Source organism: Anoplolepis gracilipes, chromosome 17, assembly GCF_047496725.1.
Source record: "Anoplolepis gracilipes chromosome 17, ASM4749672v1, whole genome shotgun sequence".
In the NCBI taxonomy this organism is placed as follows: domain Eukaryota; kingdom Metazoa; phylum Arthropoda; class Insecta; order Hymenoptera; family Formicidae; genus Anoplolepis; species Anoplolepis gracilipes.
The window spans coordinates 7,354,830-7,382,488 of NC_132986.1; the positions used below are offsets into that span (position 1 = coordinate 7,354,830).

The 27,659-nt window shown below is 32.5% G+C and overlaps 2 protein-coding genes across 5 annotated transcripts; one reads left to right on the top strand and one right to left on the bottom strand.

Moving 5' to 3' along the window:
* The first annotated feature begins 16,020 nt into the window (after positions 1-16,020).
* LOC140675060 (uncharacterized) lies at positions 16,021-24,364 on the top strand. The gene is made up of 4 exons (XM_072909080.1): positions 16,021-16,402; positions 19,991-20,294; positions 21,678-21,853; positions 23,918-24,364. The coding sequence occupies exons 2-4, from the start codon at positions 20,168-20,170 to the stop codon at positions 24,362-24,364; spliced, it is 750 nt and encodes a 249-aa protein (XP_072765181.1). The 5' UTR covers positions 16,021-16,402; positions 19,991-20,167.
* Mkp-4 (dual specificity protein phosphatase MPK-4) lies at positions 24,295-27,537 on the bottom strand. Of its 4 annotated transcripts, none has more exons than XM_072909077.1 (4): positions 27,381-27,534; positions 27,143-27,230; positions 25,615-26,650; positions 24,295-24,385 (listed from the first exon to the last, which is right to left on the bottom strand). In XM_072909077.1, exons 2-4 carry the CDS (start codon positions 27,178-27,180, stop codon positions 24,371-24,373), a joined length of 1,089 nt encoding a protein of 362 aa, XP_072765178.1. In that variant the 5' UTR covers positions 27,181-27,230; positions 27,381-27,534; the 3' UTR covers positions 24,295-24,370. The 4 variants fall into 4 exon arrangements, with proteins under 4 accessions (XP_072765178.1, XP_072765176.1, XP_072765180.1 ...); XM_072909075.1 differs by having other exon boundaries at positions 27,322-27,534; XM_072909079.1 differs by having other exon boundaries at positions 27,216-27,537.
* Between the last annotated feature and the right edge of the window lie 122 nt (positions 27,538-27,659).

The window sequence follows — 27,659 nt, forward strand, 5'->3', positions numbered from 1 at the left end:
AAGAAAGAAAGAAATATACGTTGTACTTTTTTATGGAGCCTAAAAAAGCGTATAACATGAGCTTTGTTTGTACAAAAAAAAATTTGTTTCAGTAAAAAGAATCGCTATGAGATTGAAAAATTCTCATTCACTTGCTTTTGCCGTATAGGGCCCACAAATTAGAGTAACACATGATTGTTCGGAACTCGCGCAACTGGAACTAATTCGAAGAAAAATTACTTTGAGAACAGAGTCTGGGATCCCTAAAGTAAATATATAAATTCTCCTATATTGATTATTCGGAGTTATAATTGAAAAATAATTAAATTTCTAAATTGATGATATTATATATTTAAATATAATCTTAGTTAAAAATCAGACTGACACTGAGTCAAATATTTACAATATAATACTTTTGAAACATAAAAATATACTATCTGACATTATTATTTATTTGTGATATCTAAACATTTAATCTTTTAAATGTGTCATTGTATAAAAATATATATACGACTTTAAAAAAATTAAATAGGAAAAAGACGCAATAAGATGTATTATTCATATGGAAGAATATATTGATACTGATAATTATCTGCTCGACAATATTATTTTGCGATCAGGCAGGTGCAAAATGGAGTTTTTTTTGCAGCGGCAGGTGACATTGTAAATGCTTTACAGCGTAATTTTAAAATTTTAATTATATGAAAATCAATTTAACCGATGGCGCGTTTGAGCAAGCACTTCGTTACAGCTGCAGAGAATAAGTGTATGCGTGGATATATAATTAATTAAAGGATAAAGAAAGATGTTAATTTTATTTTTAAATTTTGCTTACCATTTTAAAAACTTTTGTTGAATTTTAATAAATTTTACATTTCAAATAAGCACAACATATATATGTTGTAATTGGTACCCAAATTTATTATTATCACATACTTCAATATGCATATCACATACATAATATCAATTAAAAAATAAAAAGGAGTAACCCATAAAATATAAAAAATAGTAATGTCAGACAATCAAGTAGTAAAAAAGTGTGGAAAAAAATCAGATGGCAACGGATGATGAACACGTCACTTCAACAAAGAAGCATCGATAATCGTGACAGCATTTATTGGCACCCCGAAGTAAGATACTTCTTCTGCCTACAGTTTTGTCGCTTAGGGTCGCGTTATTTCTAAGCCGTTAAACTCGTTCATTTTTCGTTGCTCTTCAAAACGTGCAAAGCGTATAATTTTTTTTCTTTCTTCGACTTCTCTTGTATCGGAAAGGTAATGGAAAGGCGTGTGCAAAAATGATATAAGAGATGTAATAGCTTCGCAAAGATATTGACGTTCACATTCCTATTTTCTTTTTTTAATAAATTATATAACAGATATCTATTAGGAAATTGTCTGGAAAAGTAGCCTGTAGAATACAAGGCATATTCGATTTATCTGTTCAGTATAATAATATTTGTCAATACTTGATCTTGTGTATAATTAGCCATAACTATTAATTGCTACTATATTATTTATACATAATATATAAACACACAAACAATACTTATCAACTACGATTAAAAGGATAACCGTATTAGGTCCAGTAATTTAAATAGCCAATTAAATAATTTTTTGTGACTGATATTAATAAAAAATGCAAGTTTCTTCGAAAACAGAATAATTTCATACACTTTCCGGAAATTGCATTACATCGTGTGTCACTAGACAAATTTTTTTACCGGATATACGAGGGAGGGGAGACGCGATTCTGAATACACAGGGTGACTGGTACACACGAAGCAAGTTCGGTTTCACACGCGACCACCCGTCGACCGAAATTGCATATTCATGCGTATATAAACCTACGCGACTCCCGTTCCTTTTATTTCGGAAATAACGGCGTATAGACAGACAGAGACAGAAAAAGAAAGAAAGAGAGAGAGAGATACAATGAACATACCGGCGTAAATTCTTGACAGGTGCTGATCCTGATTCATACCCCGCTGTCGTCGTATTAACCGCATTAATTGGTCGAGGGTGCAGGCCAATACTGGGCGACCGCAATCTAAAGCAACGATCGTCGGAAATCCGGCGAGTCGAGGCAACCAAGGAAAATTAAAGATCTCGGCGCTTTACTCGAATCAAGATTTTAATCTTAATTCTAATCACCAAGATATGTTCAAAATTAAAATTGCAGAAACAGTAACGAACTTTTTTCTTTTTTTTTTTTTTTTGATAATTAAATTCTAAATTTAAATTAGATTAAATCTATTAAAAATTCTGTCATTGAAATAAAGCTCTAAATTAGTCGAAGACGCTAATTATTATTAATTATATGCCTACCTAGTTACGAAAATTTGTTTTTAATACAATTTCTGTCAAAGAGTAATATAATAAATCTATACACAATAAGAATGTAATACGCAATTATATATTTATCTATATTGTATAATCAATTTCAAAATAATTATATAATTAAATTATAAGACTATATTTAATAAACTGTTTACATTCGTTATATTTATCACACATGTATTTATATATTAATTAATTTATACACATGTATTTTATTATATATTTATTAATTTACACACATGTATTTATATATTAATTAATTTACTTCGCGCTATGTAAGTCTTTTTACAAAATTAACATAATTTTATTATTCTAAAATTAATCAATCAAATATAAATAACGAATCACGGTTATCGCGATTGACAGATTAGGATTAGACACAAACAATGCATATGTAATCTTTCTTATCAAGGATCCATCATGGGTAAAGCGAACATATGTGCCCGTAGATTTCCGAAACGTGACGTAGAACACATACAACTGCTTATTTTCGGAAAAGATTTAGCATAGATAGCGATGTTTCGCATATCTAGCAACCCTTACCTTTTCAGCCGTCAATAGTGTAAGCGTCGCTGCCTTCCCTTTTTTATTACATTCCCCTTGACAGATTTTTTCACATTGCATGTTGCGAATGGTGGATCATCCTATGGCCGTGATTGCGAAATATAATTTGAGCTAAGAGCTTTCTACAAAAAAGTATCACCGTCATAATCTTTTCGCTGAAGTCAAATTGATCCCTCCAAATAAAAAACATGATTAATTCGTCAACAAGTTGAGAGATTTATTCATCAATCATGTGACCCTTTCCGTCCATAATAAGATGGTCCATAATAAATGATAATGATCGACAATAGTTTCGTCATCTTTTTTAATAGAGTATCTTATTATAATATCAAATAGCAAATTCAGTTGGTGCATTAGTGGTACACATTAAAGGTCGTATATTATAATATAAAGGTTATCGTAAATTTACAATAACGTAAGTAATTAAAACATTAGAATAATAATAATATGAATCATTATTATTATTATTCGTATTGAATAATAATAATAGTTCTTAGTATTAATTATTTTACTTTTTTAACTGCTTATGTCAATTATAAACTTGTGTACAAATCTTTGTGCGTATTAGTGCAATTCAACCGAATTTGCTAAAAGTATGTTCATTCGTAAATTGAAAGAAATTTTTAATTTCTTACATTCAATTGTTGTTGCAATCTTAAACAGCCTTATATAACATATTTAATTTCGTCTCGTAAATAGTTGATAAGAATATTTATACAGAAGATAATGAAATAATATATAACCATTAACATTAATACAACGTAGAGTATTTTGTACACTTTTGTACATATTGCAATTGCAATATATTGCACATGCACGTAAATATTATTTTTTATTTAAATAATATCAAAATTACAAGAATGCTTTTTGTTACCTACTTTTGCACGTTTCCAACTGCAAATATAATGTCGTTACACCGTCATTAACCGCAAGAGCATCTCGCAGCACATCCACGCTCGTTTCTCATCTCCATTCTTCGTCGTCTAGACACTCGAGAAAGGGGCCAGAGAAGAGAAGATGCGTCTCCTCTTTAACCCCTCCGTTGTCCGCAAAGTCTAATTTCAGAAAAGGGTTCCGCCGTCGCTCAAACGGGGCCCGAAACGGTTATGGGCATTGCCGCAAAAGAAAGAGAGAGAAAGAATCTGAAGAGGAAAGAACATCATTCGCCTGGGCTTGTTTTCAAATACTGTCCCGAGCTCGGAGATACCATCGACCCCTTTGCGCAAGCTTTTCACGTTCCTCGCGAGTCCGGAGAGCCAAAGAGCCAAGAACTCGAGAGCACAAAAGGGTTGTTCTCCCTTCTCCAAAGTCGATTCGAAGGACTAATTTTCTAAAACGATCCGTGGAACTACGATCGCCCTCCAATGTATAAATTTTCACACTACGCATGACTAAACACAAATAAATATTTGTTCGTGTTCATCGTTATCCGATCCTCCTCAACGAAATCTCCTTCGAAAATTTGTAGGTAGAACAAGCATGAGAAATTCTTTTTATTTGAAAAATAGAAATGCAATTTTTCTTTTCCGAGAAATAATTTACACCAAATGTGAATTAAATTTACATATTATACTTTAATGTCACAATTATTAATTGTTAAAGCTAATATATTTTAATCTATTATATTATCAATTTAGTTTGTGTGTGATATAATTTTATATGTATTAAATATTATTTTATATATATATATATATATATATATATAAATATATATTAAAAATAATATTTTACTTTTTAGCTTCTCAGGGAAAGAAAGCTTTCCTAAACTCTACTTCAAACTAACTCAATAAAATAACATTCCTCTCATCCACTTTTTTATACAACTATTGATCCATTTTCTGTAAAAAAGTATCGACATCAACCTCTTGTCACAATACTATCAATTCATATATTTATCATCAAATCTGAGCCAATAAAGAATTTCATTCATTACAAAGAAACTAGATGATTAAATATATGCATGGTGACATTGATTCTTTCGAGGCGAGATTTTCTTTTTACGATTAAGAATAACATCGTATTTAAGCGCATGATGTTCTTATCCATCTGCGTTTGCGATCTCTCTCTTTCTTTCTTTGTCTTTTTCTCTAACGCGGCTCTCTTCCAAGGCGGCATGAATATTGAAGGAGACAGATAGCGAGGCTGTCTCTCATGGGAGAACCGCGAGAGTTGTACGCTACGAGGATTCAGCTTCCGTTACGAAAATAAAGTACGAGTCGGACGAGAGCGACGGAGCGTACGAGTTGACACGACCACACGACCAGAGAGAAAGAGAGAAAGAGAGAGAGAGAAAGCGTTTGATTGTGCTATTAATAAAAGTACCCGAGATCCGTTTAATTCTCAAATATTCACGCGAACCTTCGAAATATTTTTGTCACATTTATCGGATGATAAAATATTGTCACTGAGAAATATTACACTTGTGTCTTTTCGATAAAAAGCAAGATGATTCACAAGAAATGAAAAACTTTAATATAATTATACGAACTTTCAAGATAATTAGTCAATTAGAATAAAAATTATAATAAAAAAATAATAAATTAAAAATAATTTATTATTGCGTAAACTCGTAGAAATTTTTCTTAAATAATTTTAGGTAATCAGTTATAAATAAGTAATTTTAAGTAATCAGTTATAAATAATCTCAGATAATCTTCAGATTTTTATTTATAAATCGCATTCTTTTTTTTCTTTGAGACATTATAAAATTATAGTTATATATTCAACCTTTTAAATATTAAAGATTTCTTATTAGTCTCGAATTATGTACGTTGAGCTTGCATAGGTCGTTGTAAAGGAATTTAGTTTTACTCTTATCTTTGGTTCTACGTAACTTTATGCTGCGTTCTGCTATTTTTATTCAATCTCACACGACATTTATTTTCTGGCTTCTCGGTATTTACGTTTTATTCGCCATTTGGGAAATTTTGAAAACCGCACCCTTCACGTGAAATGCGAGTATGCTTTTATCTTTAAAAAGGACTTATGTTTCAAAAGTATTTTCTTACTTTAAAGACAACTAGTGCGGATACCGTTCACATTGAAAGCTCGATTGTTGATTTAATATAAATTGCATTTCTGATTAATCACGTTGTTTCAACAAACTGCTGAAAACCAAGAATTTTCCTTGGCTTAGATGTAAAAATTTAGATATTTTATTTTAAATAAGATTTCTTCTTAATAAGCAAGTCAAGAAATACGATTCTGAAAATTGAATGAAAATTAATATTCATTCATAATTATTACGATAAGGTATATATCTATTTTGAAATATCTTACAGAGACTAAAAAATTTAATAAAGCTAAGAATTTTAATAGGATATTTCTTTTTAACAAAAATATTAAGACGATAGTATCCAAATTACAAACTGAAGAATTTCTAATGAACTAACAATCTCTACATTTTTATATAACACACGTGAAAAACGATTTAATTTTCATATTTTCAATAATATCACAGTCAATCGCAAGAAAAAAACAATTTTTGAAAAATTAATGGTTTTACAGAAAATTTATAACTATAGAACTTTTTCATTCCGAACAGTTAGAGAGAAAATCTAGGGAGATATTAATAAATTCCACCCCCTCATCATTCTGTCGCATTATTCTCCCTCACAACGGCAGTCAAGAATGATCTTGAGGAAGGAAGAAGGGCTCAGAATGGTGAGAGGAAGCGTGTGTGAAAAGGAATAAGTCCCAGAACAGTCTACTATCGCTACGGGAGGTCCTCTATATTGGGCTCGATAACGAGCTCGCATTCTCGAATCAAGTCCCGCATTGTCATCCAGTATTCATCGTGTATCATAATACGATACATTGGCAAGTATTCATCATCAATGTATCGCGTTATTCTGCTTGCATTATTATCCTGCTGTGCAAATCCGCCGCGCGATCGTGATCCTGTCTTTCGTTTTATCCTTTCTTTCTACCTGCCTTCCCTTCTTTTTGCTTTCCACGATTCTTTCGCTCGAGTAAATGAAAGCACCTGGACTTGGTAACGTTCCTGGGGGGGAACAAGGTCGGCTTAGGGATAATCGGCGCAATAGTTGAAGGAAGGGCGCGTAAGTATTGCTAAAAAATATTCACATGTCAAATTTTTATTGGATTCTATACAAAATGCTTCGAAGCAACTACTTTATTCAAAGTTACGAACTGGAAGTTACCTTCCTTAAAAACAAGAAAAATTCCAATATTATATAAAAATAATATTATCGCGATCAATTATCTCTATATAATACTTGATGAAATGAATTATTTTAGTCATCTCTAATTATATAGAAAGTGCAACAATTAATGTTACTCTTATATATAATTCCAGAAATCTAACGATGAGGAAATAATATATATATATATATAGATCGAATATTTATAAAAGTTTTAACTTTTATATATTTATATTTTTACATTTCTCTGGCGAACTGTATTTTACCTTTATGGAGATTATTGAATTTCTTCAAATATAGCCATAAAATTTTAGTGATTCATAACATTTTAGTGGATCATATTTTTTATTTCTTTTTTGATTGTGTAACATATGTTATACGTTTTGTTGCATAGTAAAAATATTGCAGCATAATTCAGGACTTTTCTATATTTACGGAAAAAGGGAGTTCCGTGCGATAGTTGATCCATATCGCTATCATGCGAGATCGAAAAAATTTTTAGTAGTATATAGAAAAAAAGTACATCAGTCATTGGACAGTTATTTGTTACGTCAGATGATCGAGAGTATAGGTTCCATTGTGAAGAATCTATCGCGAATCAAAGTGTGTTGCTTCTGGCAGTGCTCGCGATTGATCGACGTTCATGACACATTAAGAGCAATGAATGCGCAACATTTCTTTCAGTCATAATTCACCATATGGAGACTTTATAAAGATCGTCAGAGCAACTGTCTGTCGGCTCCAGTTCCGTTAAACTATATTGTCCTACTTTTACTCATGAAACTGCTTTAAGGATGACTCTTGAAACTTTTTCAATTCTAAAGAACACTATATATTATGTTATACAGAGCATATCAGCTTTATTAAGTTACATTGTACCTCTATCCGTTTTTTAACAAACACAAACATTAATTTTTTTTATCGAAAAAGAATATAAGAAATTGAGAAAAATAGTAATTTTATAAAGATTTTTGTAACAAATATTTTTTATCCTTTTCATAAATATATTCACACATAAATGGTATCTATAATATTTACTCTATTGTAACGTTTTCAAAATAAAATTTCTGACAGACGGTTCTTTTCCATATTAATTTCATATTAATTGAGATATACTGAAAAGTTCAGTTACATACAAAGGAAAAATTACATATATTAAGGTTACCGATCGTTGCTTTTACCGGGCATTAGCCGAAAAAATGCCGCATGTTAGCTGCATGTATGTTGTTTCGCGCCGTTAATATTCCGTCAGTACACGTTAAAAATGACGTCGACGGGATAAGCGTGGACGATAAGGTGACCCATAATTAGCTCCTTGATATTACCGTGGCGAGTGCCCTCCTACTCTCACGAACGATTCACAAGGGGTCCGTCGCATTATGCACGCGTATGCACGCCCCCTCTCATTGTGCCAAGGTGGTCAACCCTTGACATATATTACAGGGAACGCGCCACACGTAGAATATTATGAATGCCTAATTTACTTTTAACCGCTGACCGTGTGGACCACCGTCGCCACCCCCTATGACCAAGGGGGGGTCTGATTGGCTGGTAGCGCGACGGTGACGGTCGACGGGTATAACGGAGTTCATGCTCTGTTAAATTGAAGGGGGTGCTACGTACCCTTCCGTGTTTTTATCCGCCGGCCACGAAAGTGCAACACATGTAGTTTTGTGACGTAGCTTGTAACATTGTAGTTTTTCCGCGATGCTTTAACACGATATTATCGGTACTTTGATGCAAATGCCTTTGCCGTCGATATTATCTTCTTTAGAAACATTAATGTAGCAATTATAAATAATTTTCTTTTCTTAAAGTAAAACATTAATAATTTGTGTCGTAATTATAACAAATAATAAGTTTAAATTCTGCCTTTTGATATCCTTTTCATCAAAAATTGAGATAAATTTTTTATTGTTTTCTATTATTTTACACAGATTTTTACATAAAAATTAATATTTCGAAACTGATAGCCAGTACTAATAATTACTAATGCTCACTAATATAATAATAAGCCTTTAAAAAATTCTTCTTTTTTGTAATTAATAAGTACAGTTTTTTTAATAATCTATGAGCCTGTCAACAAGAAGCACGACGACAGGATCTTTACCGGGAAAAAGCGCGACATGTAAAATTATCCTCGCCCTGTCATCTCGTACGTGCGTGTGAAACGAATGCTGGAAAGAAGAAAGCTGAAACGGCGATTGCGCCTCTCTGGGCGAGACGTCGCTTTCTTCGCCACTAATTGGCGGGAATGACGTATGAGCCTTATAATTGGTCGAACGAGGGGTGGACCGAAAGATGGAACGTTATTCCTCACCCTCTGGTGAAGTGATTTTTCAGCTTTTCTCGCTTTTTCTTTCCGAGAAAAACAGTAGTCAAAATGGTAGCTGTGTTTTCGACTTCGTTATGATTCTTACAAACTTCGGCTCACTTCAAAAATTTACTTCAAGAAGATTCTCAATTCTTGACTACATTTCTCGCTTTGCGAGAAATAATAATCAAAAAATTGCACGATAGTTTGATCGAAAAAAATAAGTAAATTTGATTTAAAAATATTAAAATAATGTCTATTCCATAATTTGAGTTTAATTCTTTCTTAGTTATTTAATTTAATTAGAATTTTATCTTCATTGCACAGATAAGATTTTTGTCTTTCTACTTTTAATATTTCTGATTCCTTATTTGTCTATATATCATTTCTCCTTTACATAAGTGATAAAAGAAATAGAAAGTCAACAATGTTTTATTTATTAATTTCTGATGATCATCAAATTTAAATTGAAAAACATAGTTCTATCATATTAAACAATTTTTAATTTTAACAAAATTAGTAATGTTATAAATTTTATTTAAAAAAATCAAGTAGCTTAATAATCAATCTAAATTTGTGTTATATTATACTTTCCTTCAACAGTGAAAAGAACAGTCGTACCGTTTTTCAAAATTTATGCCTTGACATTATATATATAGACATTATTTTCGAATTTCTGAAACGCAAACGTACAATAAAATCCTTACCGAAGGTCCTGAATGCTCTAATTTGATGGCGTCACGGTGGCAAATGACCGCATTTGCGGTCGACTTACTCTTAGAACCGGTGTTCGTTCTTGGTCATGAACGTCTGGAAAGATCCTTGCAGATTCTCTTCCACCTCGTCAGATTTAGGGCGAGCTAAATCGCTCTATTTACCCAAGCAACGGCAATAAGAAAGCAATCTTTTGTTATTTACAGTCTACAATCGTTGAATTGTTTTAGTTATTTAATAGCAATTTTCTGAATACTTACCTTTAAAAGAAAAATATAAAACTGTTATATTTCCTTCTACATAGATTGTAAATAATACTAAAGTTTCATTAAATATTTAAAATTTATTCATATATGTAACATTTTAAAAAGATTTTATTTTAAGATTTTATTTAAGATTATATTTTACATTTATATATTTTTATAGAAAGAAGATATTTTATTTAATTCTTAAAATAAATTGTACTATCATTTTTACGTAAGTATATAATTTTTTAATAATAAATATATTATAGAAAAGTATAAGGAGAGAAAGAGAGAGAGAGAGAGAGAGAGAGAGAGAGAGAGAAACGTATTTTAAAAAATTATAAAAAGTCTAGTTCGCAATTTCAAATTAAACTTTACAATTTAAATTTGCATAAATTTGATTTTCAAATTACCCATTCTTCGCCATGAAAGTGCAACTGCAATTGCAACAACGAGTCGACCGTTAGTAACCTATCAAAATCATTGCCGGTATACTCTCAGACCCCTCTTGTCCTTTTGATCTTTTTTAACGCAATGGCTTCACGGTGGCCGCACGATGGTCACCTCGACTTTCCACACCGTGAATTCGTCGTTCTAGGCTGAAATTTAAGGCGTCACGGCGCATTACGCATAGAAATTCCCCTCACGAGCTTACAAGGAAAGGCAAATTTGAAAAAAGATTCGCGACAATAAGTCAGTCGGGAATCTCTGTTGATTCGTAACGTTTCCTAACATCGCGTCATGTTCGCGACAGAGGAATTATTGAAAGTCTTTATATAATTTGCAACAAATTTGAAGTTTTTATCAAAGAGTTCATTAAGCTTTATTAAAATCATTTTAAAGCACTTGTGATAAGCGGTTTATAATATAAAAAGTCTTATCAAGAGTTTAAAAATCGCTATCGTCGGATTAGGCCGTTCGACGAAAACAAGGGGTTGACCTGGCACAGACTAGGACGCGATATGCACATATATCGCACGATGCACACGCCAACAGTTGCAACAGTAATAAAACGCGACAGAACTTAGGCGTCAACGGATGGCACAAGGTGGTAACCGAAAGTCAACGACAGAGACAAAGTGATCAGCCAAAGGATATGGAAATGTTATGGAAAAGAGCTTAAACGGCGTTTCCACGTGCTTCCTCACATGTGGAAACGATTCTACAGGCCCACCGATCATCGCGTCACGGTGGTCGAAAACCGCAGATGCGACCCCTCCTCTCGCGTTACAGAACGTTGGACATTCACCAGGCCCCACGGCAACGTGGCCCCGAGACCTCTCACGGACTAGTAGTCCAAATCGCTCTCGAAATCGCGGTGATCGAAAAAACACGAGAGCCGGACACACTTGCTGCGTAATCGAATCCAAATTTCCCACATAAAACACAATTCGAACATACGTGACGTGAAAAACAATTAATCTTATATAAACAAAGCATCGAGAAATTTTTTTCAACTATTGATACTGTTGAGTTGTTTTTATGTCATCATTTGAAAAATAAGAAAATAATTTATAGTGATGTGTATGAAAAATTATATACAAAATATAATAGTTTAAAGAAAGTAAAAGTTTCTAAAAAAAATCCATTTGAGAAAATCCATTAGAAGAAATTTAAAATCAATCTGTTTGTAGATGATCGATAGTGAAAATGTTCTAATACAATTTCTAATATAAAAATTACTTTAGGCCTGAAATTTCATGTAAATTAAATTAATTTTTTTTTCATAAAAAAGGTAATAAAAAACTTCACTTGTATTTTTCACATTGAAAAAAATGCGAAGAATTTCACTTTGTAAAGAGCGAATTCCTATCAATTCTCTTCTTAATCCATCTATTTCTCACGAACCTCTACGACAGATTTATGTCCTCGTATGACCTGTTTATATCCTCGCCAGCAGTCCTGAGTCAGCTGAGTGTGCGTCAAGATTCTAGAGGATCTCTCGAGATCGCGTAGCTCTGTCGGCGGAGGAAAGACGAACGAGAACTGCGCGAGAACAAAAGTACCGGACGACGACGGGCGTCATCGTAGCGAGAAAACGCGCTCCAGGCTCGCCTAATAATTCTCGGCGAACGGCGCGCGACGTGTACGTGTCACGACGTCGCGACGCGCGCGTCCATCTCGCCGCGACTGGAACAGCGCGAGGAACCTCGTGGGTTTATCTCTTTTTCGGGAAAACACGACGATGAATAATTCCAAACGTCGAAACGGAGGGATTCTACTCGAAGGACCGGGAATCTCGAATAATTTAGCGCATTGAAAAATCCGCATACCGGTGATTTCAATGGAGATGAATACGCTATTGCAGTGTCATTGATCGTGAAAATATGCGCTTCTTTTCACGAGTCTTAAAAAGATATTAATATTTGGGCAGTTTAATGAAAAAATGGGAAATGTATTAAAGATAGAAATCAAATCAAAATTCTTATATTATAAAAATATTTAAAAATGTTTAAAATATTCTAATGTCTTCTGTTATATCGTTAATTCGTTATATTAAAGAATATATATATATATATATTATTATGTTGCATAAAATCAGACAAAATTATAACTAATGAAACTTGCTTTTAAGTGAATCTGAGAGAGAATATAATTAATTAATTGCAATCAAAAAATTGATTTAAGCAATTTTTTATAGATACAAATATTATATAGATTTACGTAATATTTATAAATACAAAATCCGTCAAATTATCTAGTAGAAAATATAGAAAATCGTCTGATAGTTTTTGCGACACATAAAACTATTTTTTCGAATTATAATGAGATTATTTCTGCAAAAAATGGGCGAATGCAACTTGGAATAATGTCGCATTTTTGACGTAAAATTACTGTGAATCCGACGAATCTCATTTTATTTAAAAGTAAATAAGATGATTCTGTCACGTAAAGTGTTTAAAATTGCTGAATCGGCTCGTATGATGATCGCGTGGCCCTTCGCGTTTTATTATCGCCAAAATAATTCGGCTTTATAAACAGCTTTCCAAAGTGCCCGACGAACGTTTTATTAAGTCGAAACAGCAAGAGGGACTGTCAGTTCGTAAAAGCCTCATATAAATAAAATCGCGGAGTGATTTAATTATTGCATGTGCATCCACGCGTGCCACTAATGTCGTTCACATACGTAGGATGACTCTATGTAAAGAAAATAAATTGTAGTTTTATGAATGTTTGATCATCATTTTTTAAAGTAATCGCCTCATTCTTCGTAATATATCAATATTATTATAAATTTTCATTAAATTGTTAAAATTATATGCTAGTAATATATAAACATTCTATTTCTTTTGTTAATGTTTAAAGTTTTTACCTCAAAAGAGGTAAAATCTTCGAAACATAAATTCTCATTTTTAATTCTTAATTATTAAATAATTCTAATTACGCTATTTCGTAGCATATTACCCATTAACGTTTGATATTGAAATCGCCGTCGCTGTTTCTTCATTCGTTCATTAATGTCGAGAGAAAATGTGCGTAACTTTGCGACATCCCTTATAGCACGGTCAGCTGTTGGCACTCTATCGTCCGGCTTTTAATACACTTTTCGACCGTTTTGCACCGTAAAATTACCATCAGTACTCCTCTCGTTACTTTTTCTACGTTATGGTGTCGCGAAGGAAAGGCTACGAAAATCACAGCGCACGATTTGCCTCACACAAAACTTAAACCGGTGTGTCGGATCATTTTTCAAGTTTATTTTACATAGCTTTTTTCATATCGCCAAAGTCGGCGAATTCTTTCAATTATTAACAATTGAGATACTTCGACCATTGATAAAACAAACTATAAATTGATATATATAAATATATATGTAACTATTTGTCCGTCAATATCTTTTCCGCTTGAAAGTGTTTCACTCCTGAAAAGAGGGATTTCAAAACACTACTCACTATAAAAGATCCTAAAAATATTTTTACTGTGCCATAAAGTTTCTCCCGCTGGCGCAATCTCACTTCAACTCGCTACTATACTTTCGAAAAGTCGTTTCGGAGTTGGCATATTGATCGAAGTATACTGGAAGGGGGAATAAAACTTCTCAGAACTTACATTATTTGATATTCAATATTGATCTCGTATCGAGAACTAGATTACGGAGTAAATAATGTTTAGGGTGCAGCGACGGATTATGAGAAAGATCAGTAACCCGAGTAACCCATTAAAGATCCAAGGGTGGCTTTACATTTTTTTTCCCGAAGAGTACACATTTTTTGTGATTCTAATATTTATTTTAGATCTTTTGTGGTCACAAAATCGCACGTTTTTTTATCCCCATTTTTCATAAAAGAATTATTTTGATGTTATTGACCCGTTAAATAAATAGAGTAAAAAGAGTGGGATTCTTTTGATGTGAACAAAAAATCTGTATCGATTTTTGACCTGAGACATCAGAGTTTTTCTATATCCTAACTATAAATACTAAATGGGAAAAAAGATAATTTATACATATATACTGATTAAGTGTGAATATATATTAATTAAATATTAAACAACATTTAAGGGAATCACGAATAATGAAGCAAAAATCGAAAAATAAGAAAAGACGATAAATCTGATAATGTAAAACTTTTTTTAAATATTTTAAACTAATAAAAAAATATTTTAACTCTGCTCTAAAAAAAAACGTATAAAAAATAGAAAACGGAGAAATGTCATTATGTTTCTTAATATTTTACGTTAATATTTTTAATATTTTTAATATTTGATTATTACTCAAGAAAAATGTCAAGATTTTAAAATAAGCTTTATTTTTTAATTAATAAAATAAATTATAGAGAAGCTATCGCTAAGGAAAAAACGGATAACAAGATCTTCTACTCAGCGTTTATTCTTTACGGATCGTTTTGAATGATCCAACGTTATATATTGAACATTGTGAAGGATACACGACACCCCTGTGTAACGAGATACCAGCCGCTAGTACAAGAAGAGAAGGATGAAGTGTAGAAAGAAGATGAAGAAGACCTATGTTCTGGGGTTTATAAAAATTGCTGTTGAAACCATGTCCTTGAAAACAGAAACCGCCACAGAAACGCCGGCGCCTATACGTCATTGCTAACGCGTAATTTTTCATTAAAACGTTAACGACGGGCACGCCACGTGATTTATTCGTTTCTCCATTAAATCATTCTGTCAAACTTCCGTGAGTGTTAAATTTCCGTTAAACAACGATCGATTTACCAAAATCTGACAATGTATTTACATTTTATATTATAATTGTAAACTGCTAATTTAGCTGAGAAAATTCTTGTAGAACTTTGAACTTAATTTTTTTATGAGCAATTTTTATCACAAATTATGTTATTAGACCTTTAATTTTTAGTGTCTCATTAAAGTAATTTAATGTTTCTTGTTATTTTTGCGCAATTTTTTTCTCAAAAATAATATTCTTTAACCGTCATGCTAATCTGCGGAAAACATATTGCATTAGAACAACTTTGACAAAAATAAATCGATTGCCTCATCGCGTACTCGGATGCGTCGCCGTCGCGGCGTATTTTATAATAAAAGCGCGTGCACATACGTCCTTCCGCCTCTGAAACTTGTAGTTTGCGTAGTGAGAGAAACCATTTAGAAACCAATGAGCTTCTAATGAAGGTGGAGCTTGCGACGAAAATCTCCACCTACTCTTAAAACGCTCTATTTCTCTCTGCTTACCCGCGAGGAGCGACAGCACGAGCCGGGAGAAGATTGAGGAGAACGCAAGATGAGAGATGAGAAGACGAAAGAGCGAGAAAGACAGAGGTAAAGAAGCAGATGAGGACCTTTAAGTACGTTTTAAACTCGGCCAAGTCAGTTGGCATCTAGCCTCTCTGAGCAAAATGATGCCTTCATTTTCGAGCGCGATCTCGCGATTAAGCATCTCGATCAGCGATGCCTAGTAACGTCCTTGTGACTTCAACTTAAGAATTATGGACTTCAAAATTACATCCTATCTCTGCATAACGCAAACCAGGCTGTGTGAACATATATTTGTTTCTTAAGTCTGCAAGTGAATGAAGAACTTTTGCCAAGTTTAGTTTATGAAATAGAAATTGGACAGCGGAAGTTGAACAAGAGAGCGAAAGTGTTTGAGAATCTCAGGTATGTCAGAAAATTTTACGCTTAAACTTAGAAGACATAAGATTTGTCTAACATATTTGATCGACAAAACAATTGCGAAATAATATTAACCGCTATAATCTAAAAATTTTCATAATATCTTAATTAAATATTAAATATTAATAAACTACATAAAATATAATATCATCATTAATCGAAAAGTTATATACGAACATCTCTCTTTCCTGTTAATATTTATTTATTTATAATGATTTTTATTAATATAAATTATTTTATTGATCAAATTGATTGATCAAGTATTAATAAACGAAAATATAAAAAATATGTACATACAGTATAATATTTTTGTAATCGATAAATCTGCGGTGATTAAATCATGACTGTTGTCGCGCGATAAAATGTCAATTGAAAGATGCCACAATTTAAAAGTTAATAAGCTTAATTGATACTTGATAAAAAAGAATCGTCTTAGCTAGGTCATTGGTGGGCTAACATAAGATGCAAGTCATATAAGATTTTAAGAAATCAATTAGTGTTCAACAGAAAAATTTAACTGTACACATACATTTATATACAATTATTCGCATGTACTGTTATACTATTATATTTAATTATTTTCAGCAGTATGTATAATTAAATTTAATTATAAATCTAACCAACAAGTAATGCTAAAAAATAAAAGAGCAAAAGATTTAATCGCAAAAAATTATCAATTTCGAAGAAGAATTTACTACTTCATCGAAATTCCATGTGAATTTTTATAATACTTACATATAATCCTTTTAATAATTAAATAATTTTTATCGATCAAAAAAATCGCTATTCTAATTATTATTTGTGTGCGTCCTGAAAAAAATTTTAGATACAAAAATTTAAGAGTCTAAAAGGGAGACCGGAAACACACAACAAATTTTAATTGAATTGGAATACGTGCGCGAATCTTGGCACATCAATTGCATTCATAAATATCGAAATTAACATATTTTTTGGCAGCGGAAATATATCCGTGACAGACAAATTTTATCCAACATATATGAAAATTAGCTGACGTATTACTCTTTATTAACATGCATATGGAATTATCGATAAATGTGATAAAAGTAAGCTATTATTTAAGAATAATTTACAAAGAGAAGATTTAATCCAAATTGCTATTCTTGCAATTGCGATTTTGACAAAAACAATTTTAGAATTGACATAAGTTATCATTATTATATATTACTATTTTATACATATATATATATATATATATATATATATATATATATATAACTTAATAAAATACAAGTATAACTTAATAAAATACAAATTTGATTTTTGATTCTTTTTTGCTGTATAATTTATTAATAACTTTTGTTCAAGGTATTTTTGCAAAAAACATTTTGTAAAGAAAAAAGAACTGTCATAATTCTTTCTTTATTATACTTAATTTCTTTTTTATTTCTGATAATAATTAAATTAAAGAGCACATTCTTGAACTATATATAATTACTTTATTATTATATATAACTAATTAATTTATTTGCATTGTTTACTGTATGCGGCAATTTTGAATTTTGTTATGTATCTTCTATTTTTTTACATCGTGTGGGAACTGTCAAAAATATATTTCATCATAAGCGACATTAAATTATTATAGTTTATCAATGAAATTTGCATTGGTACATTAAAGTCTGTCTACATTATAGTCTGCATTAAATTTTGAGAGATAAATAAAGAGAATTATCACGTACAGTTAGATACGCGGCCAAGGTACAAGAAGTTTCAAACAGTCTGCGAACACACTTTGCGACCGCTGGCACGTGGCCTTAATTGCACCGTTACGCTTGAGCTCGAAAATGCTTTAATTAACATTGCCCGAGACAAATTACGCATAAACGAGTGCTAGTTGCATCCGTATTTCTCCCGCACCGTCGGCGTAAATAATTGTCTTTTAACGATCGCGTCTGTTAAATCGATGAAACATGTTACATACGGTCTTTTACAGGACGATTCAATATTTTAATGTATATACAGTCTAAACAACTTCTTTTTTTAATTTTAGATAATTAATCTTTTGATTGAAAAAATATAGTTATATTAATTAAATCTAATTAGATTTAATTAGATAATTAGATTTAGTAATTTAATGGAAAAATAGATATAATGTTATTTATTAATGTTATTAAATTTATATAAAAGTTAATAAGTTTGCCCGTTTTTGGCATTAAACCGTTATCAAGTATTAATATTATTATATTTCTACTTCGGTCAAAATATAAATAGATACGTAGACTTTAATGCGTTACATTTCTACTTAACGTGTTGCATTTCTATTTAACGTCGCACTTATTATTAGTACTAAATGCGGACATCCAATTCAGAATTTTGATCGATACGAAAATTGCATTCAGGGTCAACGTGGAATAAATAGAATGACCAGATTTAACGGTAAATGTAACGAGAGTGTAAATGACAAGTTAATTAACCCAAAGAATATTGAAATAAACACGTAATTCATAATTCCAATTACAATTTCGATATCACGTTTTTTTTATATGTATACAGTGTCTTAGAGATAATAAAAAGGATCACAGCTATTGGAAAATCGCTAATAAAAAGAAAACAAAAAAGAAAGAACAAAAAATCAGATTAAATTATGCAATTCATTTTTTTAATGCAGTTTAATAATTATATTATGACAGATTGTAAAAAATTAAAGAGTGTTATGTGTTATATATTATATTAACTAGATTAATTATGTTAATAATTTATATTATAATAAACAGACATTTGTACAGAAATTTAGAAAAATGTAGTTTCTTTCCGAATAAGTCAGTAAATAATAAAAACATTATCAGAAATTAATTAATAATATAATCGAAACTTTTACTCTCTTTCTTCTCAGAAACGCATGAATAAATAGAAACTGAACATAAAAAAAAGAAACTCAACATAAAAAAATATTGTGATGTTTTTTCAAGCTCGATAAAATCTTTTCTCAACACTAACTCTCTGTCGATTGATTTTATTATTATACTATTGAAAATTAATTCTTTTTCGGAGAATATCGTAGATTAAACTCACCTGCACGTGGACACTCACATCACGCTTCTCACAATATTTACATCGTAAATCTGGTATTTGACTTTAATATAGTTTAAAATAGAATGATACAAACGTCTGTTGCGCGACATACGTCTCGGATTCATCTCGCATACATTCTCAGCGGCATTCGCGTAAATTGGCTCGTCTCCTCAGACTTCTCATATTTTGAATTTCTCTACTACAATTCCGAGCCTCGCTAATATTAAGTTTTTGGCTAAGATCGTGGCTGAATAATCATGTCGCGTGAAATTAAACCGCGAATCATGTCGCGGCTTCGTTTCTCAGACTGCATCACGTTTCGATTAGAGTGCAAAGCAATTTTCATTATTAATAACAGAAAAAAACTGAAAAAAGAAATAATGTATATAATCAATAATACGAGAAAGAGATCTATTTTTATATTGTCTATTAATTTTATATTGTCAATATGTGTGCGAAAAAAGTATAACATATATAAAAGCATATAAAAATATAATTATGTTTGTATATCAATATTCTACGAAGTTATCTCTTCTCTCGCAGGTGAAACTTTATCTCGTAGAATCGAGACGATGCTCGCACGTTGACGCGATAACGATATAAATACCTGACAAGAGGAAAATATTAAAAGATTAAAAATCTCCTACAAGAAGCGGAGAGCTCGTAAATGAAATTGTATTGATTATCATGTCGATGTGAAAAAGGTGCTAAAAAAGAAAAATGTTAGACGCGATGGATGCGGAGCAAAGCGGGAACAACGGCGTGATAGTGTCGCAGCTTACGAGTTCGCATACACCACAGGATTTCACGGTTTCACGCCTGCTGTCCACGTCTACGCAATCCTTGGGTAAGAACTCGAAAATATTTTAAAACAGCACATATATTATTTAAACATTTAGAACATAAATTAAAATGGAAAAACTGAAGATTGTCTTCACACACATTTTTTTGTTCTAATATTATGTTTTAATTCTTCAATTCTTTTATTTTTGTTATTGTTTATTTAATATTAATTTAAGTGTCTAAATAATATTAATAATTAAATTCCAAATTTTTCTGAGAATAATATCACGAAAAAGAATTGTATATAAGCAATAAAAATTGTGTAAGTTTTTAAAAATTATCTTATCCTCTTATCTGTTTAATTATTATGAATTCATCTTAACAAAGTCTGAAGGATACTTTAATCAAAACTTTTTAACAAGATTTTAGACTTACAAGAAGATTTCTTTATTTGCTTTAAGTAAAAAGTCACAAGCTTCTTATTTTTCATCACTAATTATTCGAAAATTCATGTTAATATTATCGTTACGGAAAAATTTGAATTATTGAAAAAGAATATAATAGTGGAAAGCACCTCATATCATATATATAAGTTAGCAAAACAAAAGCAATATAGACAGAATGTTTTGTTTAATCACTTTTAAATATTTTGTAGTGATTGAATTTTTAATCTTTGTTAAGAAATTTTTTATTTTCTTAAGAAAAATATTTTTTACAGTTTATTTTATAATTTTTCCTTCCGTTACTATTATAATATCATTAATAAATGTAATAAAAGTGATTTATCTTCCTCATTTTTTTTTATCTTCATCTCTTTTACTTTCCTATATTTTACTATTACTTTATAACTAGAATTTCATTATAACATATGCATTATATAATTTAGATGAAATTTTGTCATAATTTACATTGCATTACATGAAAAATGCATCATATACAAGTATGAGAACATCACAGTATCCGTAGCAGATGATTTCATCGTGCCCGTACACGTTTAATCCGCGATTCACGACGCACTTGATTTCATCAAAATCACGCATTTCTAGTCATGCTGCTCGCATTATGCCGCTTTGATGAATGCTCAAGCATAGTGGAGCCATTCAAAGAATGGGCACGACTGTAGCCGACCCGCGTGCACGCATGTTTTTTTCTTCCCTTTTTTTTTTGGTACCAACCGCCCCGATATTGCGAGCGGCATCTTCGAGAGCCGCGTCAGATTTCGACGTGGGGCAGATCGTCAGGAAATAATTTCGCATTCTTTTCGCGGGGGGAACGAAAAGTACGCAATTTTTCAAGAAGATTGACGTTTATATCCACGTCAAAACTAAGTAATTTTTTATTTAAAATTTATTATAAAACTAAGAAAAAAATGTTACAGTAATCTTGAAAACAAAATCAATAACAAAATGTCACTGATAATTGCTGGTTGTTACCTTGTGCTTCGCAGATTGCAGCGAAACCTCCTCCACTGCTGGAAACAGAAGACCTAGAAGGAGCAGGACGACCTTCTCGGCGCAACAGTTGGCCGCGTTGGAGAGAGTGTTTGAGAAAACGCACTATCCGGATGCCTTCGTTCGTGAAGAACTAGCGACCAGGGTATCTCTGTCAGAGGCTAGAGTACAGGTAATTTGATATAATAATTTATCTCTTAAACATTGCAATTAGAATCAAGTAAAAGAAAAGAATGTTTTGTTATAAAAATTTACTCATAACTCTAGCATAAATTTGATAAATGTCTAGAAATTTCGTGTATACATATATGTATATGTACATATATGTGAAGAACCTTCTGGAAATATATTTAAGAAAATGATTGATTCTTATCTTGATTTCTTATCTTACTTATTGTTTTATTTTAGTTATATTCACATACTAAATTATAGAATATATTTATTCGAAATAAAAAGCAGACTTCTTTTAATTTATTCTAATATCCATAATATCTTGAATGAATGTTCGTTATTCTGACCTTCTTTAGATTACAATTTTATTTATGAGCGATTAATGTTTATTGCTCATTCTTTAAAAAATTCCTTAAAAATCATCCAATAATACGTATTATACAATACGTATAATGCATTGCTTCTTTTACGTGCAATTTTGATCATCGATAACATCGACACATTTATGTCATGCAATTTCCTTGCCGATTTTATGAATCTAAAATTATAATTAGGAATGAGAAGAATGATATATCACTACTTGTCACGAGCAATTTATAATACAATTAAAAACCGGTAATAAATTATAATAAACAGAAATAGAACAAATTAAAATACATCGAGCGAGCCTCATTCTCGATGAGCTCTGCATAAGGACCAAAAAGTAGCAAAACGATAAACTGTCTTGAGACGCACGTCAACCAACCAACCGATTCATAGAGAGCAAGCGGACTGTTCTTTGAAGCCATCTTCCACTCGGTAACCGAGAAGATTAGCCATCCGAGAAAGTATCACGACGCGCACATGTGTTCTTGTACTAAACGCAGCGTCGTCAGTAATACAAGAGAAAGAAGGATGAAGAAGAAGAGGAGGCGGAAGGTGGCGGTTGCGGACAGCTAGGCAGAAAATCGGAGGAGACAGGTTGTCAGGGCAAAAAGAGAGGAAGAGAGAAAGAGAGAGAAAAGCTATGATTAGCCGACGCGCATCTCCAGCATCTGCGCGCTCCCCGACCTCGACACGTGCATCAAGCACGTGTGCGCGTCGCCGTCACCGTCACCGTCGCCGTCGTCCATGCCGCTCTACACGCGTCTGTCTGTCTATCTGTTCGTATGTCTGCGGCGTCGGTACGCCTGCCAGGAGCCGTCACGCTGTCCCGTCTTCGTCGGCGCGCCGCGTCCTTCCGTTCCCCGCCGCTGTCCTCGTCTCTCCGACAAGTAGAGACGCGTGACGTGTAGATTTTTAGAGTAACGTGAGAATACACGAGTAGCATACATTGATAGTCGGAGATTTTTTCATTGAAAAAGATGTATCACATAGGAAGCGTGTCCTTTGAATCGAATTTATTTATCTTGATTTAGAGTGATGTAAGACGAGGAGCATTTGATATACTTGGATATATGTCGGATTCGTCTAGATATTTTTCGTTGAAAATAATCTTAAAAGGCGGCACGTTCCTTTGAATCGGACTTATTTGTTATATAATCTAGTCTTCAGTTCGTAGAATTCATTTGAAAGGTTGAGAGAAACTCGATACATGATCGCAGTGAAACTGAAATAGTAAATATACATCCATGTTAAAATTAAGAGACGCGGTTTTTAAATACTTCAGATAATGAGAGATATAAAAAGTACTGAGGAAATTATTTCTGGAAGAAACACGTGCCCTTTGAATCGATTATTCGAATTAATTTATTGCGCAAATTTGATTAAATGCATTGATTCCTGTGTATTTTTGCCAAAGGCTACAGTAAGTCATACATATCTGATAACTCCTATAATCTAAAAAAAGAAATTATTAGCGTCATATCTTAATCTTTTACAGAAACATAATTATAAGTATGAGAAACCAATTTTTATTTTTCTATCAAAACATCAATGATTCTAGCTGGAAACAAAAAGACAATCATTTTATTTATGTCATTTCATCACAATTTCTGTTTTTATCAATCGCAAAATATTTCATCCACAAAAATCAACAACAACATCAACGGCAAGAGTACCAAAAGTTTCTTTCCCTTTTGCGTAGGTATGGTTCCAGAACAGACGGGCAAAGTTCCGAAGGAACGAGCGGAGCTCGGCGATGAGCCGCGGTGTCTCCGCGGGCAGAGAGATGGAAACCGCATTACCACTGCGTCCCATCAGGGTGTCGCATCCCACACAGCACAATGTGGAGAACAATACGGATTCGTCGCAGAACGCAACCACCCAGGTGACAGCCCAATATTCTTACGGTGATTATTGGAGAACGACGCCGCAACATTATGCGATGCAGACCGCCGGCTGTCACGGCTTCGCCGCGAACGGTAGCTTAGCGAACGTGAGTCTGCCGCCGTACCATCACCATCATCATCATCATCAGGTCGATATCCACCACGGGTCCCTCGACGGATCCACTGTAAATGGACTGAACGCTCTGAGGCTACGAGCACATCCTTACAGCTCGACATATCCGGCGATGCACGCGAGTATGTGATATCGTTCACAGGAATCGAATCTACGGAATGGGAATGTGTAGTACATTTAAATTGCGCTTCACAGTTTCATTTTGGAGACGCGATGTGAGGAACCATTAACACCCAGATGTGTTGTTGAAACCAAAGATAAAATTTGACTGTCGAAAATAAATTCAAGATCGCAACCTAAGATGTTAGGAATCCAAGGGTGCTAATGTCTCGCACAACATCGGCCTACATGTAAAGGTGATAATACAAATATTTTGAAGATTATCGCTGTAAAAACGTTTAACGTTGATCGTACGCCTTAATTAATGATAATCATTAGATAATGGTTAGATTAAGTTTAAACTGTAAGTTTTGAACACACAGGGTAACGAATAAATAAGTCATCTTCTTTTTCCCGTCGATAGAGTAACATGTTAAGTTATGAGAAAGTATATTGATATCATAATTAAACATAAATACAGTAAAATATTATTCTACAAAGTTACGGCCTTATTGTAGATATGTAGACGGTATAGACAAAGACACTGTCGTGCAATAAAAACATTAAGATTGGAGAACGTTTCTTCAGGTATGTTTTCTCATATATATAATAAAAAAAGTACAACGCCATACAGATATATAACAAATACATGTATATATGTACACATATCGAAATATATTGGCACAAGATTAGAATACAGTCAGCCGGCGTATATATTGGTCACATCTGTCATAATCTTAAGATCCATTATTCACAATCCACAGCAAGTATACAGATCCTTTTAAAAGAATTAAAACTTTGCTATAATTAAAAATTAGATATAGATAATGTAATGAATTATTACACGCATATAAAAAGAGAGTGATATATGTGTGATTAAAATTATTCATAAATTTTCTAATTCTTCTTTATGGAATAATTTAAATTTAGATTCTAAAGCAACAAAATTTATAGTAAACAAAATTTATAGTATACTTGCTGAAGATTAAATATTATCAATATCTATTTCGACTATCTTGGACCATATAACGTCACAATTTAATAAAAACATCGCTCAAAAAAAACGTCGTAAAGATACCTTTAAAGCGCTAAAAAATTACGTTGATTCTACGCCTGTTCGATATCTTCACGACATTCTTCGGCGATTTATATTGCCATTGTAAGTATTATGAGAAATACTTAAGAACTTTAAAACCTTTGAAACATTTCATCGAGCATACAAGTAGTCCAAAATCGATTTATTTTCAGCATTTTTACCTTGTATACTTTTCAATACTATACCGTTACTTGCACGTTTTGCACAACATTGCTCCAGTCGAGCTTGGAGGGCACCAAATAGAAAGCTGGCGCGATTTTGCTACCGCAGGGACACTGGCTGCCAGAGATCCAACTATACGAGCCGAGCTTCGTATTACACTTAGGACAATTCAATTTGCCTTCAACGGTGTGCGTGATGTCGGGCATCCAAGCCAGAGGTTCCACAAAGTAGATCTTGTCGCAAAGCTCAACTCGCGTTGGCTCTTCTCTTCTCGCTGGTTTATCACAGTTCTCACCATCCTTCGAACGTTTAACGCTGATATGCCGCCAGATCTGTTTCTCATGCGGTGCGTGAGGTAGAATATTGCTAGCGCTTGCCACGATGCGACGACATTTCTTACAACGATAAACTGTCGGTTCAGGTCGCACGGTTGTCAGTGCGGGATCTGGTTTTACTAAATCGACACAACTCTGAGGAAGAATGCGAGCCTTGCGCACCTTGTCGGCGGCAATCTGTAACCGATACATCTTAAATTGCACGTTGGTGCTATCTACACCATAGCCCATGTCCTCGTAAAGTTGCAGCTGTGCCATGAAGCCAGGATTAGGCCCGACGAATCGTCGTTTCGACTTTACCACCTGGAATGCGTCTGCAAAACTCAACTCGCGCTTCTTCATTATATATGCAATTACCATAGTAGCGGATCGCGACACGCCGAAGTAACAATGTATTAACACCCTGCCATTGGATTCGAGGGCGCGGTCGATGAACTCATAGGAGTCTTCAAAATGTGTTAAGAGATCTTCTCGTGGCATATCTGTCACCTGAATGTATTTAATGATTAAATTAGGGAGACGTTCCTGGATCTTTCTTGGCAATGGGCAGGAATCTATTGTCAGTATATGAGTCATTTCAACTTCTTTCAGCCAGTCCACATCTGTTGCAGCTGTGAGATTACCCAGAAACAACCCTGGCTCAATTTCATCGAAGCTGCATGGACCAGCATCAAAATCTTCCCTTGTCAATTTATTTACATCGTCTTGCGCCATTCTCAGCACTCTGTAATCATGAACAAAGCTATAGATAAATCTAATTTTATAATTGAAATTACACTAGTTTGTTTTATTATTCATGGCATTATTAAGTACTCGAAATAGACTGCAAATTAAATTGTAAAATATATATACATGTACATATATTCTACATTTATAATATACATAATTTACATTTATAATATACACAATTAAAATAGTAAAAGTAAAAAATTTAAAGAGTTTAAATACAGATGATTCATACATGCAAAGGTTTCTGACAAATACAATTATTATCAATCCTTAAAAAAAAGGTATTTAAAATATCTATACTCTCCTTTTTTTTAACAAATATATATGTTGTAAAACTTAGAATTATATTAGAAAATTTAATTACACCTTGCATTAAATAGAAAACAATAAACACTGCAAAATTGACTGTCAATAGTAGATGCAACGTGAACAAGGTACAAAATGATGTGTAATAATATAGTAAATAATAAAGTATAAAACAACTTGCCTGGACAAAGAAAGGGTTATCCTTGTCAAGAAAAACATATAAGACAATATGCATTAAGGGCCATCGAACTTACTTTAAAGAGACATCCCTTTTCATATAAAAAAAAATTGCATCATTGATTTATGTTATTATTATCACTATACTATCACTATTCTAATATCATTTTTATCAAAACATACGTAACAATATAACAATTTTTAGAATCAATCACACATTCTACTTTGCATATATATCATACATTCTGCCTGCTGTTCAGGCCGGATCCCGGATCTCCCGCGCATGCACGGCACACGCGATGTCAATAAAATAGGATAAGGAGAACGACAATTTCCCTAAATTATAAACATACAAGAAAGGAGCACTATTATATAAAAACATTAGACCAAAGAATTACAAGTTGAAAGCTAATCTGATAATCCTCAATATTGAAAAATTAATGAAATTTCGTTTCTAAACTAAATTTAATTTAAAACAATTTTAGTTTTAAAAAATTTAAAGAGAAAGATTCTACAAACTT